The 18,089-nt window shown below is 40.0% G+C and overlaps 1 protein-coding gene across 2 annotated transcripts in view; it reads right to left on the bottom strand.

The window, feature by feature from the left end:
• The window catches only part of ADGRG7 (adhesion G protein-coupled receptor G7), a 71,019-nt gene extending 61,641 nt beyond the window's left edge, over nt 1-9,378 (bottom strand). For both annotated transcript variants that reach the window (XM_002917089.4, XM_034657326.1), the window contains exon 1: nt 9,018-9,378. In XM_002917089.4, the coding sequence (XP_002917135.1) occupies nt 9,018-9,132 (115 nt within the window). In that variant the 5' untranslated portion in view covers nt 9,133-9,378. The remainder of the gene's footprint in view (nt 1-9,017) is intronic.
• Nucleotides 9,379-18,089: the final 8,711 nt, after the last annotated feature.

Raw genomic sequence — 18,089 nt, 5'->3', positions numbered from 1 at the left:
CTCAGAACAGAGGGATCGTGGACCATTCTCCACTGATGTTCTGGCCACTTTAACTCTGTTTCTGTTGGTGCTGCTCAATCGTGCAGCGTCCTGGGATGTGCACCCCACACTGGGCATCCCAGCCCTCACTTCCAGGGCCGGCGCATCTCTGTCATTTGTTTTTCTAACACCGCCAGCCGCCAGCAGCCCCCGCACCCTCTGGAGCTCCCGGTCTCAGTCTGGTTGCACGTGTTCCCCAGTTCACAGTCTCAGTCTGCTCTCTCATGGGTGCCAGTCCACCCGCTCCCCTGTGCAGGTGGCTACCACTTCCCAGTGCCCAAACGCGGCGGCTCCCTCCCCCTTCGTTTATCTTCCGATATCTGTGCACAGATTCACGGCTCCCCGCTTCATACCTCAATACTCAGTGCTGGAGATGTTCCTTTGTAGAGAACCGGATGTATCTTCCTGCATTTCAGGCTGATTCCATGGGTGTTCAGGATGGTCTGGTACCTATCCAGCTCGACTCAGGGGACCAGCTGAAAAAGGGGTCCCCTACTCCTCTGCCATCTTAACTCCTCCAAGTCCTAATTGTTACTATTCTATTTAGGTTTTTTCCTTCCTTTGGGGGTGAATTTGATCATTTACATTTTTTTAGAAAATTGCCACCTGACCAAAGTTTTTATATTAGCCAGGAGAAGGTTTTCCATAGTATTTGCTTATGATTTTATTAGGTTCTTGTAATCACTGCTTTATTTTATATTTTAATAGGTAATACATTCACAGAGTTGGAAAGTAAAAATAACATACAAAGGTATATAATCTTGCTCTCATCCCTAAATATACACAAGTAATAATTTCTACTCATTTTTCCCAATCTTTCTTTTTTCAGTACAAACAATATGAATCTGTAGTCTTCTTTTCTTCCTCTTTTCTGTAGCTTCCTCTTGCACTTAACAATGCATGTTGAAAATCTTTCCACAACAGTTCATAGAGAACTTCCACCTCTCCTTTTACAGCTATATTATAGTCCATTGTATAGATATACCCTAATTTATTTAATTGACCCCTTATTTATGGACACTTTTGTTGTTCTCAATTGTTGTTTCAAAATTACCTTTACAAATTCTACCTTGCAATTGTACAAATTCATCTAGAAAATAAATTCCCAGAATTGGAATTCTGAGCCAAAGAGTCCACATTTGTCATTTTGACAGTTATTTCCAGCTTGCCCCATAGAGGTTGTACTAATCTGAATTTTCACTAGCAATACAACTATATGCAGGGTCTGGGACAAAGTACAATGAAGACCTATATGCCATTTATATAAAAGTAAATGTAAAACTTACATATTAGGCTATGCTGCTAAATAAAATCCATGGGTTTGATTCTAATGCCATGATAAACATACCTTCATAAGGACCTGGAAGTCCAGGTCTGAATTTAGAAACAGTGGATTCCTTGGGATTTCTACATCAGAACGTGGCAAGCAGCCCCAGCTGCAGCTGCCCCCTTTCTTCCCATGCCTGTCTCAGTCCCACTCCCAGGATGCTTTGTGCTCACACCTACAGACACCCTAGCCCACACCATCAAGCTATGAACAGCCACCCCTCAGGGAATGCGCCATTGCCCCCTGAGAGGCCAACTTGGGGTGGTGGGGGGAGGCACCCACAATCCCTGGAAGCCCAGCAGGGTTCCTGAGGACCCAGAGGCAAGGAGGCAAGCCAGGAAGGGGAGACGCAGGCTCTGGGTTAGCATTCCCACTTGACTTTTGCTTAAATCTTGTCTGTTATCCTACTTGTATTGTGACCCCCTTTATTTTTGTATATATTGCTTAATTATGCCTTTTTGTCTTAACAAATCTCGCCAGGTATTTATCTATTTAAATTCATCTTTTCAAAAAACTAGCTTTTGGTTAAATTGACGTCTGCTCTTGTTTTGTTTTTAATTTCTATTCCATTACTTTTTTTCATTACTGCCAAACAGCCTTCCCTAGAATTGACTTTCTTTTATATTTTATTTTTTAAATTTCTTTTATCCCCAGGTCCAGCTCCATGACAGATGCATAGACAGTACTTAACAAATGTTTGCTCGCTGGCCTCTCTGGAATTTGCATTTTGGTTGAGGATATCAAGCCCAAGCTGAGTTACCACGCTTCCGTCATAATCACAATTTTAACACATGTTGCTCCCCATTTCAAGACCCTGTCCCCTTACCCACAATATATAACAAAGGGAGTATTGGTATTTTTAAATGAATTTTTTTTTTAAGATTTTATTTATTTATGTGACAGAGAGACAGCCAGCGAGAGAGGGAACACAAGCAGGGGGAGTGGGAGAGGAAGAAGCAGGCTCATAGCAGAGGAGCCTGATGTGGGGCTCGATCCCGGAACGCCGTGATCACACCCTGAGCGGAAGGCAGACGCTTAACGACTGCGCTACCCAGGCGCAGGTATTTTTAAACCTCCATATTTTAAGTAAAGAAAATCAGACCCAGAAAGATTAAGTGCTTTGCTTCTTTCATTTAACTAGTTTTTAAATCTATGGACTCATAAAAACGACATTAGCTCTTCCTTAGCCCAACATCTCCATTTGACATAAAGAGGACTTTCTATATAAAGAGTAACTTGCTCCAGATCAGTAATTAACTGAGAGCTGAGTGGCGTTAACTCAGGTCTCTTGTTTACTAATCAAGTGCTGCTTGATTCGTAACTCTCCTAATTCTCCTAACAGTGCTGCCTTTACCACAGGGAAAACAGGGAGGGTAATCATCAGCTTCAAGTTACTGGAAGATTAATACACTGGAATATGTTTAATAGTTGTATTTTTCTTTTATAACACCAATATAATATTAATATTTCCCTACATTTTATTAAATTATAATAAGTAATATTTCCAGAAATATTAGCACTATTTTCAATATCTTTACCACACAAACATGGACAATTAAATGCAGAACACATATAAAACCCCTTCATGATGCCTGAGAAAGTAGCAGAAAATATTAAAACTTTCAAATGGAAAACATGAATTTCATTTCCTCTCCTCAACTAGACAAAATTAGAATCTGTTTTGAAAAGTCTAGTTTAATTAAGTGCAGGAATAAAAATATCTTTCCTTAGTTAAAGACATTCCATCAGAAGACTCTAGTGTCTGGCTCCAATTCTTAGGGTTTTAACGTCTTGGTATCTGTCATTTGTCCCAGACCAGGAATTTGAAATATTTGGATGAGGATGAAGATTCCTCTTAAATGAGAAGACAATATTTAGGAAAGTTTATTCCATTGTGAAAAGAAACCCTAAAAAATTTAAACAAATAAAATACATAAGGTATAGTTTTTCCTTAAGGTAAAAGTTATTCAGAAAGAACTACCTGGTTACATAGTTTAATAAACTGGTTACATATTTTAATAAAATTTTCCCTGATGGCATAGCATAGTATAATATTTTTTTAATGCAGGAAGATACAGCAATTCTTAGAACTGTTTCTGTTTCTGTTTTAAACTAATCAGTTGAGGGGCACCTGGGTGGATTACTCCGTGGGGCTTCTGACTCTAGGTTTCAGCTCAGGTCAGCTCAGGTCCTGATCTCAGGGTGGAGAGATTCAGCCCCACCTCAGAAGCCACACTGGGCCTGCTGAAACGGGAGTCTGTTTCCCCTCTCCCTTTCCCTCTCTCTCTCCCCCATGTACGCAAGCTCTCCCTCTCTCTCTCTGTCTCCCACCCCGAAATAAAAATAAATTGTATCTTTTAAAAAGTTTTTTAAATTTAATCAGTTGAGCTTAATGATTATACCTATAGTAGACTTCCAGTTTGATAAGCTGAATTTCAATCCAAAGGTCCAATCTAGGTCAATGGCATCTATTCAAGGTATAATTCAGGGAGTGGAGAAAACTATGCACTAAATTATCGAAGAATTCATAAATTAAAAATAACACTTAACATTTGTTGAGTGCTTATAGTGTGTTAGATGTCATCTTAAACCTATAAGTGTATTAACTCATTTAATCATCTAATGACAGCTCTGTAAGGTAGGTATATTATTACTCCCATAATAGGAAAACTGAGGCACAGAAATGTTGAGTAACTTGCTCAAATTTACTCAGTTAGTAAATGGTGATGTTGGCATTTCAACAAGGCAGTCAGGCTCCAGAACTTCTTCTTTTTTTTTCCTACTCATTTACTTCTCCCCACCCCCGATTCTCATGTGCACACTCCTAATCACCATACTTCATACTAGACATTCTTCAGTAACATACGTTATCAAAAGATCTACGGATGGTGGTCGTATTCAGAATTTTAAGTAAAACTAATACCTGGAAATCAAGGAAAAATCCACTAAGCCAAGGGTCTAGCCTCTTAATTTAAGAAACTGACTTTGAAAATGGGATCAGCAATTTGAACATCACCGATGTTAAAATAATTCATGCCCCTCAGGCAATTACATAACAAAATTTATTCCTCCCAAAACAAATCCTTTCCCTTTCATAGTAATTGTGTTCTTGATTTAGAGAGTGGTTATATGAGGAAGTAAGAAGGGAAACTGGGTAAAGGAGCAGAATAGATATTAAGACTAAATAACACTATAGCTGCCTAAAACCCAACCTTTTCCATGGGGACCTTTTTTTTGAACTCCCAAATGCAACCTGTACTCCAGGAGCAGTTCAATGAGTTTGACTTATTACCAAGTTTGCCTCTTGAGGAAGTACTGTAATTGAGTAAAACGAAAGTCAAGCATCTGTGTACAAATTATTTTCTGAGAATCAATAATCTGTCCTTGACCTTTCCCCACAATCCACATTTCCTACTGTTCAAGAATTTCAGTGCTATGAAGTTTGACGTTGGGGTTTGGGAATATTTCAACCTGCTAAATTTCTTGTTGGACTGAGGCATAAGTGAATCCTGTGATAGGAAATGAAGGTCAGAGCATCTGGAGAGGGGTGGAAAAGGCACTCATGATGGCTGAGAGGAGGAATTTTATAATCTAGAAGAGACACAGGATATGGTTCAATAGGCATTATCATCAGTGCTAATATGTTATGAGGTTAAGATATTCTCCCTAAGATTAAGGAAAACATCCCCTACTATGATGATTATGGACATCTATGTTTACATCAGGCCTAGCTCAAGTTGGAAAATGTCAAGGGAAAGATGTACAATAAAACTTAATTATGTTTCATTTTATTTTCCTCAAGTGTTATTGGACCAAAAAGCCACGCTGCTTCTTGTATAACAAGGCTCATTGCTATTGGGAGCACGAGTCCAACAGAGATAGAGCCCCTTGTTGTCCATTCTGAAAACACATTAGATAAGGTGCATATTATTTGATATTCTACAAGGAATACTTAACGTGAAAAGGTTGGAGGTCTGGCAAAACTTTCATTTGCTCCAACATAAAAGCATCCTATAAGATTGCTGATCACACAGCCAAACAAAAGAGGCCATACACAGCTGGAGAGGTCTGAAGAAGCCAAAACTCTGGAAATGGTTAGAGTGTTGCATGGCTTGGAGCAGAAGAAGAAAACTAAAATGGTGTCTGCTTAACTGCTGAAAACAAATCCATAATAAAATTTATCTTAATATTTTGAGGCAAATTACAAGGAATTGGTAGCTATAGTCTTTTACTTCCGAATACAACTCTTTGACAACTTTTAGTCCAGTTTCTGGTTTTCACATGATTCTTTCAAGGTGTTCATCAGCTATGTATTGGCAGCTATATTCCAAGCACTCTTCTAGGTGCAGGGAATGCAGATTAATAAGTCAGTTCCCTGCTTTCTTGAGGCTTTCATTCTAGGAATGGGGAGACAGCAAACAAATAAGTGAGAGATTATCAGATGATAAAAGCCATGAACAAAATACATGTGAAAGAGAGGAAACAGAATGATAACCTTAGACCGAATGGACAGAGAAGGTTTCTCTGAAGAGATGACATTTAACCTCAGACCTAAATCATCAAAAGAGACAGCCATGTGCAACTCTGGATGAAGAGTGTTCCAATAAACTGACATCATCTTAGAAGAACTCCAAGTCTTGAGCTTCTTTGGGGAATTGCAAGAGTCATCATTAGTTTTGAAAAATATCTTTACCAAACAAAACTTCAAAAGCATAGGATATCTTATTCCTGAAAGCCTAGGTGGAGAAAATGTTGCACTTGACAATGTATCTCATTGTGATGCTTTGGTGAAAAAAAAAAGATCATTATTATTTAATGTTTTCAACAGTGGCATAAAAATGCCAAAGACTATTCTAGCAATTCTGAAAGTAGTTGTGTCTACTTCCATGAAATGCTATCAACTTCATCTGGACTAGAGCTTCAAACCATGACCTTTTACAAGAGGCCTTATTAAGCAATAGGGGGAGAATAAAAAGGTTTTCCATACTACACAGAAGATCACTGGCATTCTAGAGGCCATGTCTTGAAGCACTTGTTTGATATTTAAACCAACGATTCATTAGAAAAGATGAATAATTATACTTAGAATAACTAGAGATAAGTTCTTTCATGGCTTGTTTGATGGCCAGTAAGTGTCGGGGCTTATGTAAGTGTGAGTAATCTTTCCGTGAAAGGCAGTCACCAGGAGGAAAGCTGTTAGAACATGAGCCGTTTTCCAGGCAATGCAGTCTAAATGCAGTCTCTCTTGCTGCTCTAGACTAGAAGTTCAACAGCAGACAATCACATAACTTTGCAAAGCTGAAGGAAATACCTTGGGAAAACCCTAGAAGAATGTGGCAAAGCTATAGCAGTCACTCCAAATGTCTATAAACAACATTCGAAGACTCGGAAAACCTTAAAAGTGAACATACAAATCCACACTCTACAAGCAACATTAATCATGTAGATCTCCTTGACTTGAAGACAAACAATGTGACTTACCAAAGTGCCTAACCTTGCCTAGCAAAACATTCTACTGGCTACTGCTTATCTTTGTAAATTAGGGGTTTGGGGCATAGTTGCCTCAAAAAGAAAAAAAAAAGAGATGAATTAATTGATTGAGTCACCCTCGTCTTCCCTCTAGGAAGGCAGAATATGTGGGAGTGAAGAGAAAGAAACTAACATCAGAATAATCTGGATTTAAACCCAGACCCAACACTCTCTAGCTAAGTAAGCTTGACAACATTTTCTGAGCCTGAGTTTCCCCATCAATATCATGGATATAATAATAACTGCCTCAAGGTAGTTGCTAGGATTAAATGAGATAAGTATAAATCATAAACTTGTCAAGCTTACTTGAAGCTAATGTAATAATGTAACATTGTATGTCAACTACAATCAAATTAAACATTTTCTAAGAAAAATTCAGAGCAAGGACACATTTGTCTCTTTTTTTTGAGGAGCTGGTATGCTTGTACTGCTAAACGAGGGTTTTCTGTTGCTTATTATGCTTCCTTTGGGGTCTTAGCCCTCGGGAAGTTCAGGGATGTGTCTCAGGAATTATGTTTTGTATTTGTTTTTAGCAACTCTGTTTACTTCCTTATAATGTTTTATACTTTGGTCCTTATTTTAATAGTTCTATTGTACCTGTCCTCTTTATAACTCACCACAAATTTCCCTTTTAAAGTAGATGTCATATAATGGAAAGAAGGAAAGGAGGGAGTAAAGAAAGACTCCTTAAAAGTATACTCTTTAAATAAAGTCTTATAAATGTAGCAGCCTTAATAGGGTGAAACCCATAGTTCATAATTTTTTTAACTTTAAACAAAACTTAAACCAACAAATAAAAACACATTTTTCTCAAGTTTAAATGTTATTGGTTTTGTTCTGGCAAATCTTCTCATGCTAATTATCCAAATCCTGTTAGTACGATATTTTCTAAATAAAGGTCTGAGGGGTGGGGGGAGGGGAGGGCGAGCAGCTCCCTCCTCAGCTCCCCCTCCATCAGCAGCTAACATACAGGACTTCTTTTGTCCCCAGCAGTGGCTCCTCTCAGCTAAGCATTGTGCTTCTGCCAGCTCTGCCCACCTCCTATCCTCCTCAGTTACCTTCTCATAGGGCTATCACCCCTCCTTCTGCTCTTTTGATGGTTTTACTCACCCTTATTCACTCGGTTTTATTAGGATCTTTCTCTGTTACAAAAGGGAATACTCAGCACATCCAGCTTTGAACCCCTTTCTGGAGAACCTCTGCAGCCCAGGGGGCCAGCGCTGGGGTTATAGACAGTCTTTGCTGCGAGTTTCTGGGGGGTTTGCCTCTAACGTCATTCTTTTACCCACCGTTTCCCCCTCCCACCTTCCAGTGTCAGCTCTAGCATACAGCAGTCTACTAACAAATATTTGTTGAACAACCAGAAAAATCATTTTCTAAGTAGTCCTCGTTTTTGAGTAGTTTCTAATACTTGGAAAGTGAGAAGTTTGTGTACAACCCATAAGATTTTATTTACAATCCTAGTGAGAACATCCCTAAACTTTCTTCTTGAAGTGAAATTCCATTCTGCACATGTTTGATTATGTGCATACGCCTGTGTGTGTCCGTAATTATTTATCTTTCTTGGATTTAGCTAAGCAAACCCAAACATGTGTTACTAATGATTTTAATTAAGCTGTTATCCAGTCACTAGTTCAAAGACCATGAGGCACCCCTGTGGCTCAGTCGTTAAGCGTCTGCCTTCGGCTCAGGGCGTGATTCCAGTGTTCTGAGATCGAGCCCCAAATCGGGCTCCCCTCCTCCGCTGGAAGCCTGCTTCTTCCTCTCCCACTCCCCCTGCTTGTATTTCCTCTCTCGCTGGCTGTCTCTCTCTCAAATGAATAAATAAAATCTTAAAAAAAAAGGAGTTCAAAGAGCAAGAAGAGGCTAATTAAACTGTAATTCATCCCCCTGCACACTCACACACACACACTCCTATTCGTGTGTGTGCAGCCATATGCTAGCCATCGACTGACCCTTGCCTGTTGTATTTCACACATGATGCCTTGGTGGGCTGCCTCAGCCCAGACATAGCTATTTGTAGTACTGGTGTCGGGCCAGAGGCTCCATACCTTCTCTTGATTTGAGTTAAGCATAGTAAGTTAAAGATAAACATACCATAGTTAACCATAAACAGCATTACCTTTCTGGATCTTAATCACAGTTGTCCAGATGCTCAGTCCCAAAACGATGGCTGTCAGCAGTCCACATACAACGGCCACCAGCACCCTGAGGTCGAAAGCACGGCAGGAAGCCATGGGAAAGCCAAGCCACAAATCCACTCCTGGAGGAAGAACAAGTAGCGTCTTTCTTCTTGAGCCAAGAAGCTTAATCAGCAACTACTCTAAAAAATAAAAATAATTCCTCCTTTCAGTGATCTATCAGGCAGAAGTCCTCATTTTTAGGACTTTTTAGGTTAATCAGGCAGGCTGCAGTTTGAATCATCTAATGAAAGGTACATTCTCTCGTTGCAACTTCCTCATCCTTCACTGAACGAGAACAGGAAAAAAGAGGTTGGAATTATGGGAGGAGAGATAACTGAGGGTCATAAAGAAGAAAGGGAGGGAATAATTAACAGGGTCAAAGTGTAAATGTCCAGATAAACAAGAAGGCGGGGAAGGGAACAAAAAAATAAAAAAAGAAACCAAGATGTGCTGTATGGTGATTCACATAACATAACAAAAAAATTTTTTTTGAACATAAAAAAAAAAAGAAACCAAGCCATCTTCTTATACTTTGGTTTTAGGGGGATCTAGTAGAGGTAGCCTGACAGGTGCTTCAGGCCACACAGACTCCCTCTTGTCAACAAGGGGTTTAAGCAGTGACACACACACATGATTCTAGTATTTGCACTTTTTTAAAGGAACTCCCATTTTGAAAGCCGCAGTTGGTGAGTGGGCTCTACTAGCACAGGGTGAGTTTTGAAAAGCACAAATCCCAGTACTGAATTGTGTCTCCCTAAAGAACCCTATGTTGACGTTCTAACCCCTAGTACCTCAGAACGTGACCTTATTTGGAGATAGGGTCATCACAGGGGTAAGCAAGTTTAAATGAGGTCATTAAAGTAGGCTCTAAGCCAACAAAACTGATGCTCTTATAAGAGGAAATTTGCACAGAGATATGCACAGAGGCAAGAATTTAGGAAGAAACACAGGGAGAAGATGGCTGTCCACAAGCCAAGGAAAGAGTTCTGGGGCAGAGCCTTCCCTCCAAGCCCTCAGAAGGAACGAACACTGCTGGCACCTCGATGTTGGACTTCTAGCCTCCAGAACCGTAAGACCATAAATTTGTGTTGCTTAAGCCACTGAGTGGTAACCCTTTGTCACAGCAGCCCCAGCTGACTAGCTCACCATCTGGATCAACGTACACTGGTTTCTCTGCACCTGCAGCTCTGACCCTCTCCTGCCCAGGCTCTCATGTTCTCTCCCCCATCCCTTCTCCATCATGAACTGAAAGAATGGAAGAATGAATATCCACCTCAATCAGAGTCCTGTTCCTGGTGGGTTAAGAAAGATTTTACAAAAGAGGACACATTTAAGTTGACTTTTTCAACCCCCCAAACAACGATATATTTCCACTATTCTCTCTAGTACTCACTTTATCAAGAAACAGCTTTAGGGGACATGAACATAGGTTCTAACCTTTAACCCACCCAAGATTTCAGAAAAACACATCGATGTTCCCCAAAATGGAAGAACTTAGAGGCAATGCTGCAGCAGCACAACATAAATGAATGTGAATCCACTGTTTCGTTTGCTGTGAATAGATTTTTAAAAATCTGTTTCTGAGATGTCTGCATGTACATGCACAGAAAATGTTGGGAAGGGTACATTAAAAATAATTCTTCTTGGGAATCTGAGAGATCTAAGAAGCTCATTTTTCATTTTACACCCTTTAAAATTTGAAGTTCTTAACTTTCGCATTTAATATTTTTTCAGTTATAATAATAATGAATATATCTATTACTCTTTCAATAATAAAAGAGATCATTTTAAATAAATAATGTCTAAGGAAAAGGTAGCACTTACAAAGTGCCTAGAACATACCAAGCACTGTGCTATGCACTTTATATATCTTAATCTCATTTATTCTGTAACAGGTATTTTTGCCCACTGTATGAATGAAGAAGTGAGACTTGCGCAGGTATTACTCTAAACAGGAGCTCTCTGGTTAAGGAAATTTGAATGGCATTAGGTTACATAAAAGTAATAGTTTTCTTCAACTCTGGAATTTCTTAGAACCTTTAATATATGTTCACATACATTGTGAATTGTCAAGTTCCCAGTGTTGATCACAGAATCCTCTTCTCAAGAATTTCTCAGAGATAGCAATCTTTCAGAGCATGCTTTGGAGACACTGCCCTGCACGATCATCTGCAGAAAGGTCTTATTTAGTTGCGCAGAGTGACTAAAGGAACTGATCATGGGACCCACGTTTGTCATGTAGTCTGGTGACCAAAAACTGACTTTGATGGTTCTCAGACATTTTCTCTTCCATACTCGATGGAAGTGTTGGAATCCTGGGATATTAATGGCTATAGATTCTTAGTACTTTTATATTTTCATTTATATGCCAACTATCCAGCTAGGAACTCTAGAAATTTATGGAATAGAAGAAATTCTTAGGCACAGATATTTAGATGTTGACATTTATGTAAGGGCATGAATTTCTATCTTTTATAGACAAATATATAGACATCAACTTTATACACACACATATATATAAGATCACAAAAAGAAACAGGAAAAGGAAAAGAACTAAACAGGGAATAATTCATTTGTTCTACTCATGCAGACATTGTGCTAGGTGCTGAGGATGATAGAGTGAACAAGAGAGTCAAGGTCCCTGCCCTCACATAGCTTATACTCAGGAATACCTGAATTTGTATTGACAATGTCTTTAATCTGCTCGGTGACCCTGGACAAGACACATAAGCATCTGAACCATCATTTCTTCATATTTTAAACAACCTAGTTGAGGCCTTGCCTTCCTGAAAATTTCAGTCCTAAAGTCATTAGTTGAAGAAGAGCAAGGCAGGTGTTTATAGTGAGAAAAGAGTCAAGCAATAGACCAGAGCAGATGTCAGAGCCCAATAGGGGAGGCAAAGGGTGCAAGAGAGCCTTGCATGAGATGTCAGATTCTAAGCAGAGTGAATAAGGCATCCATCCGTGCGATGGGGAAGAGCAGCCTCACAACCAAGGGTGAGGAAGGCCTCCAGGTGAGAAGTAGCCCGATGTGGGAAATCAAATTCAGAGCAGGGAGAGGGCACATGTGTGCTTCTGCATGGGTGGGCTGGTTGTTGTGGGAATTCAGAGGCAGAGTTAAGTGAGGAGGGTGTCCACACGGAGTGGCAGCCTAAAATAAGGAATCAGACTCCAAGCAAAGAGAGAGGAGTGTCCGCACATAGGTAGGGTGGGGCTGAAGATCAGAGATCAGTTACATACAGGATGATCAATCAAATAGGTAAACATATAAGAATAATGACAGCCAAGTTCCTTACTCTAAGAGAAGGGAATTACAAATTTGGAAAGTGACAAAACTTTAATTCCATAAGAATTTCAAAACAGGTCATCAGAAACACGGAGAAAGAAAAGCTACAGGGGGTAATTCTGAAGGAAGCAATATCCTTTAAGGGAAATGGCTATCAGATAAATGCATGAATACGATCATGAACTTCTTATCCAAAAGAGGAAAACTGATGACTGAAACAAAGTCAAGTATTTCAAGGGAAGGAAGGGGTGTGATATTACTTCTTATTTCTAATATTTGATCTAAATGACCTCCATTGTGACTTTAAAAAATAGAAACTTATAATGTTGGATTGGTAATGGATGTGTGTATCAATACAAACTCATGGTTTTCTGTATATATTAATAATATATTTCAATATATATTCAGTAAATACATTTCATATATAAATAAATAGATGCACGACTATGTGTATATACACAAATTTATAAATGTGCATAAATGTTTATGATATATATCATACATTAATATACATATATTCTCTAGTTCTGGACATTCATAGGCCCTGAATGCAGTGACATCCCATGAATCTTAAGCACACAGATTGTAAACCTGAAACAAATATAATACTGTGCGTTAACCATAGTGGAATTAAAATTTTAAAAAACTGGGGGAAAAAGAAGAAGCTAGAATTCTTCCTTTAGAAAGACAGTGAAAGCTGCTGGTTTGGGCTGTTTTTCCTTCCTTTCCCACCAGTGGCTAGAGGAGCAGTGATTCAGGTGTAGCTGGTATGGGCTCAGGGCTGATGCTCAAGTGTTTGGAACAGGGCTGCTGTGCTGTAGTCTTTGGATATAGGCCAGCTCCCAGAGCATACTGCACATGCATGAACAGTCTGCTCTTTGGAATGAAGGTATCTCATTCAGCCAGGGGAGGAAGACAAGCTAACCAATCATTACAGCACTTACTCCAGCAAGCCAAGCACCAAGCCCTCAGTGGCAGGACTACAGTCTCCTCTGGTATATCAGATCCTGTTGATTCTGGGTTAGCAAAGCACGATTGTGAGAGCTCCCCACCTATCCCTGGGTACTCTCTGTGTGAATGATCTCCCCTTTGTGGGACTCGGGAAATAATTAGAAATACAGCAAGGGGATGGGAATGCCTACACTAAAGGCCAAAGTTGTTCACTCCAAATGAGAATTGGATAAAACTGAGAATCAAGGAAACAGTCAGCAAAACTAAACAACAATCTGTGGAATGGGAGAAGATGTTTGCAAATGACATAACAGATAAATGTCTGGTATCCAAGATCTATAAACAACTTCTCAAACTCAACACCCAAAAAACAAATAATCCAGTCAAGAAATGGGCAGAAGACATGAACGGACACTTCCCCAAAGAAGACATAAAAATGGCCAACAGACACGTGAAAAAATGCTCCACATCACTTGCCATTGGGGAAATACAAATCAAAACCACAATGAGATAGCACCTCACACCAGTCAGAATGGTTAAAATTAACAAGACAGGGAACAACAAATGTTGGCGAGGATGTGGAGAAAGGGGAACCCTCTCTTACACTGTTGGTGGGAATGCAAGCTGGAGCAACCACTCTGGAAAACAGTAAGGAGGTTCCTCAAGACGGTAAAAATGGACTACCCTACAACCCAGCAATTGCACTACTGGGTATTTACCCCAAAGATACAGATGTAGTGAAAAGAAGGGGCACATGCACCCCAATGTTCATAGCAGCAATGTCCACAATAGCCAAACTGTGGAAGGAGCCAAAATGCCCTTCAACAGACGAATGAATAAAAAGGTGTGGTCCATATATACAATGGAATATTTCTCAGCCATCAGAAAGGATGAATACCCACCATTTGCATCGACATGGATGGAACTAGGGGGTATTATGCTAAGTGAAATAAGTCAATCAGACAAAGAAAGTTATCATATGGTTTCACTCATGTGTGGAATATAAGGAATAGGGTAAGGGAGGGAAAACTGAATGGAAAGAAATCAGAGAGGGAGAGAAACCATGAGAGACTCTTGACTGCAGGAAACAAATGGAGGGTTGCAGAAAGGGAGGTGGTTGGGAGGATGGGGTAACCGGTGATGGGCATTAAGGAGGGCACATGATGTGATGGGCACCGGGTGTTATACACAATTAATGAATCATTGAACACTACGTCAAAAACTAATGATGTACCAAATGTTGGCTAATTGAATTTAAATCAAAACAAAACTTGAGAATCAAGTGTCTAGTTTCATTTCTCTTGCCCCCAAAGTGAAGACAGCTTTCTTCCAACACCTCTGGCAATTTGAGCATCAAAATAATGTCCTAACATTATAACCCATTAAATAAAATAGGAAATTACTGAATCTGAAACTCTGGGGGTGGGGCCAGCAATCTGTGTTTTAACTATTCTTCCAACTTGATGACTACTGAAGTTTATAATCACTGTTCAAGGGTAATTTTCCCAAAGGAAGTTAATCAAGTTTGCAGTAAACCAGCAAATGGCAAGAGATTAAATGGGCTTTTTGTGTCCTAGGACATTCCTTTGTTAATGCTTATGGAAATCTTGCCAGATTTTCCGATAAGCCTGCTCAAATTCACAAGGAGCCTATATTTCTCTTATCTGTGAAACCACTAGTCTTTATTTTATCTTATTCATTTATTTAACCAGATTCTTAATGAGCTTATACTCAGAAGCATCAAGACGTTCTGAAATCTCTTTTCTTTCCCTACTATCTGGACTGTGAACCCAATAGAGAGTTAATTACACAGAAACCTGCTTACCTTACCACCCCCGATACTAATGACAAAGGCCAGTCTCAACTTCCCCACCTGTTGTTCCTCAGAGATGAGCCTGAGTTTCTCCATTGGAAAACCTCCCAACGGCGTCTATCACCCCTTCGTTAGTGAAGACTCTGAGCCACTGCTAAGAGAGAAATCATTGAGTTCACCTGTTTATCTATACACCCCTACCCACCTCTGTTTCTACCTGGTGGTCAAAGGGGGGCAGGGAGAAAGGTTATAGTAAAAGCTTTCCTGGGCCGAGGGAAAGTCACTAGATCACTGACCTTTCTTCGTGTCTTCCCACTTTCCTCTCCTCTTTGTGCCTTGGTTCTTCAGGTGCCTCCTATGCTCTCCAGACCCAGGTGTTCTGGATCTTGAGGATCTCAAGGGTCTTGATGGCTGATTGCTCCATAGAGGAAAAATCAGCATCACTTTGTGAAAGTAATTCACTTAACACTAGCAGAAGTTTGGTGTCTATGAAATTAAACTATGTGTCCACAGAAGATTCTGGACTCCGATTAATGTAACTCTGAATTAATCTCTCTGTACTCCAGAAGATGGAAGAAAAAGAACCCTCACATTCTTTTTTAGTTTGAAGTTTACATCTGCATCTTGCTCCAGAGAACTTCAGTTCCTCTCTTCATCTCTTCTGACTTGTTTCCTTATCTTTCTTTTCCCACTTTCTCCTCTTTTATTCCTTCCCTTTTCTATCCCCCAAATCTGAGCTGATAGCCACAGGTGTGTGGTTAAGATTGAGAGGAGAGAATTGGTCAGTTATGGGTTGGTTGAGAGGCATAGTTTAATTTTCTTCTTTCCTTTCTTTTTTTAAAGATTTTATTTATGTGACAGAGAGACAGCCAGCGAGAGAGGGAACACAGCAGGGGAGTGGGAGAGGAAGAAGCAGGCTCCCAGCGGAGGAGCCGATGTGGGACTTGATCCCACAATGCCGGGATCACGCCCTGAGCCGAAGGCAGACGCTTAACGACTGTGCCACCCAGGCGCCCCTCTTCTTTCCTTTCTAAAAAGCCTCATTCGGGTGAAATGCAGGCCCAAAATTTACAGTAAATAAAAAAGAGCCTCAGCCAAGAAACACTAGTCCCGTGTGAACACTAGTCCTTCTGAAAATAGGAGTAAGAAATCATAAGCGTATCTGAGGTGAAATGACTTGGTATTTTCAACGTCCTGCATTAAATCCCACTATTTTTATTTTTTTAAAGATTTTATTTATTTATTTGAGAGAGAGAGCACAAGGGGGTGGCGCAGAGGGAGAAGGAGAAGCAGACTCCCTGTTGAGCAGGGAGCCCGATGTGGGACTCAATCCCAGGACCCCAGGATCATGACCTGAGCTGAAGGCAGACGCTTAACTGACTAAAATCCCACTATTTTTATCTTGACAAGATAGTATTCTGGATCCTAAATCTCTCCATTTAGTGTGATTATTTTTATTAATATTTAATTAATAATTATTAATTAATTGTTAAATTAATTGGCCTATATATCTTTTTTTGGTTTTGTTTCTGGAGAACGCTGAATAATACAGGAGCGACGTCACAACAGGCACCATGCATTTTCCAGCTAAGACGCATAATCCCCGGAAAGCTTAATAATAGTGTATGATACTCAAGGAGTTTGTGATCTAGTTAGAGAACAGGCATATAAGCACATCAAAGACAATAATGCAGAAGTCACTAGTTGGTAAATTATTTACTCCACTGGTGATTACTCTACATTCCTACCTGAGGAATATTGGAATGAATGACAAAAAGATCAGTTAAGGAAACTTGCCAACCTGTGTGGGGCCGTAAAACAGCATAAACGTATTAACGAAGCCAAGTTATCATCAGGTTTCTCAATAAGGTGACTATATTTTATAGCTGGTAATACAGCTTGGGAGAGATACTATTTTCATTCCTGGCATTTGCCATATTATGTTCAGCATCCATTTTGCAGTTCAAATACATGCCTTATTTTCAAGCCTAAAACATTAAGCTTAAAACTGATGTTAAGCGTAAGTGCAAGTTAAGGTCACGGATGTATTAGTTTTTTTTTTATTTTAAAGTTTTTTAAAAATTAAGATTTTAAAAGCTAACCCAAACTCTACCTCTAACGATGTTTGTCGTCTGACTCGATCTTTTAGGACGTGAACCTGGTAGCCTTATGCGTTGTGTTGACACGCTCTGCCACTAGAGGGTAGCATCATTGCTATTGTCTTTTCCGCTGTTTATTACACAGTATACCCAGTACTGAGCCGTTCATCCAGTCTAATCCTCGCTGTGATTGTATTTGGAGGTGAGGCCTTTGGAAGGTAATCAGATAATCAGAGAGGGGCCCTCATGCTGGGATCAATTTCCTTATAAAGAAGATACTGGAGGGAGACAATCTGTCTCTGCACATGAGGATACAAGACAGTTTGCAAACCAGGAAGGCCTTCACCAAATACCAGCTCTGCTGGTGCCTTGATCTTGGACTTCCCACCCTCCAGAACCGTAAGAAATAAATGTTTGCTGTTCACACCACGCAGTCTATGGTGCTCTGTTATAGCACCCCAAACTGACTAAGAAAATGTCTGACCAGATATTTGAACAGAAGCCATGTGGGGAGCAGGGATGGGGGCAGATGGTCTTTAGAATGAGGCAGGTCCATCTAAGGAGGAACTGAGCTATTCACCCTGCAGTCGTGTCACCTCTAAAGTGGAAAGAGCCCCAACTTTTGGTGTCAGAAGACTTACGTTCCTTCATGGGCTCAGCCACTAATTGACTGCATGATCTTGGACATATCACTAACTCTCTGGCCTCCAAGTCCTCACCTATAGACAACCTTTTAAGACCTCTTTTCTCCAAATAATATCTCCCTTTGATTTTTCTGTCTTTATTATATTGCTATAGTTCACTTTGCAGCGCTACAAGTTGAGAAGGATTCCGTAGGAGTTACAGTAGAGACAAAAGGACT

The sequence above is a fragment of the Ailuropoda melanoleuca genome, chromosome 1 (genome assembly GCF_002007445.2).
Source record: "Ailuropoda melanoleuca isolate Jingjing chromosome 1, ASM200744v2, whole genome shotgun sequence".
Lineage (NCBI taxonomy): Eukaryota > Metazoa > Chordata > Mammalia > Carnivora > Ursidae > Ailuropoda > Ailuropoda melanoleuca.
The sequence above is the reverse complement of the archived record's forward strand: the minus strand, read 5'-3'. Positions and strand labels throughout refer to the sequence as shown.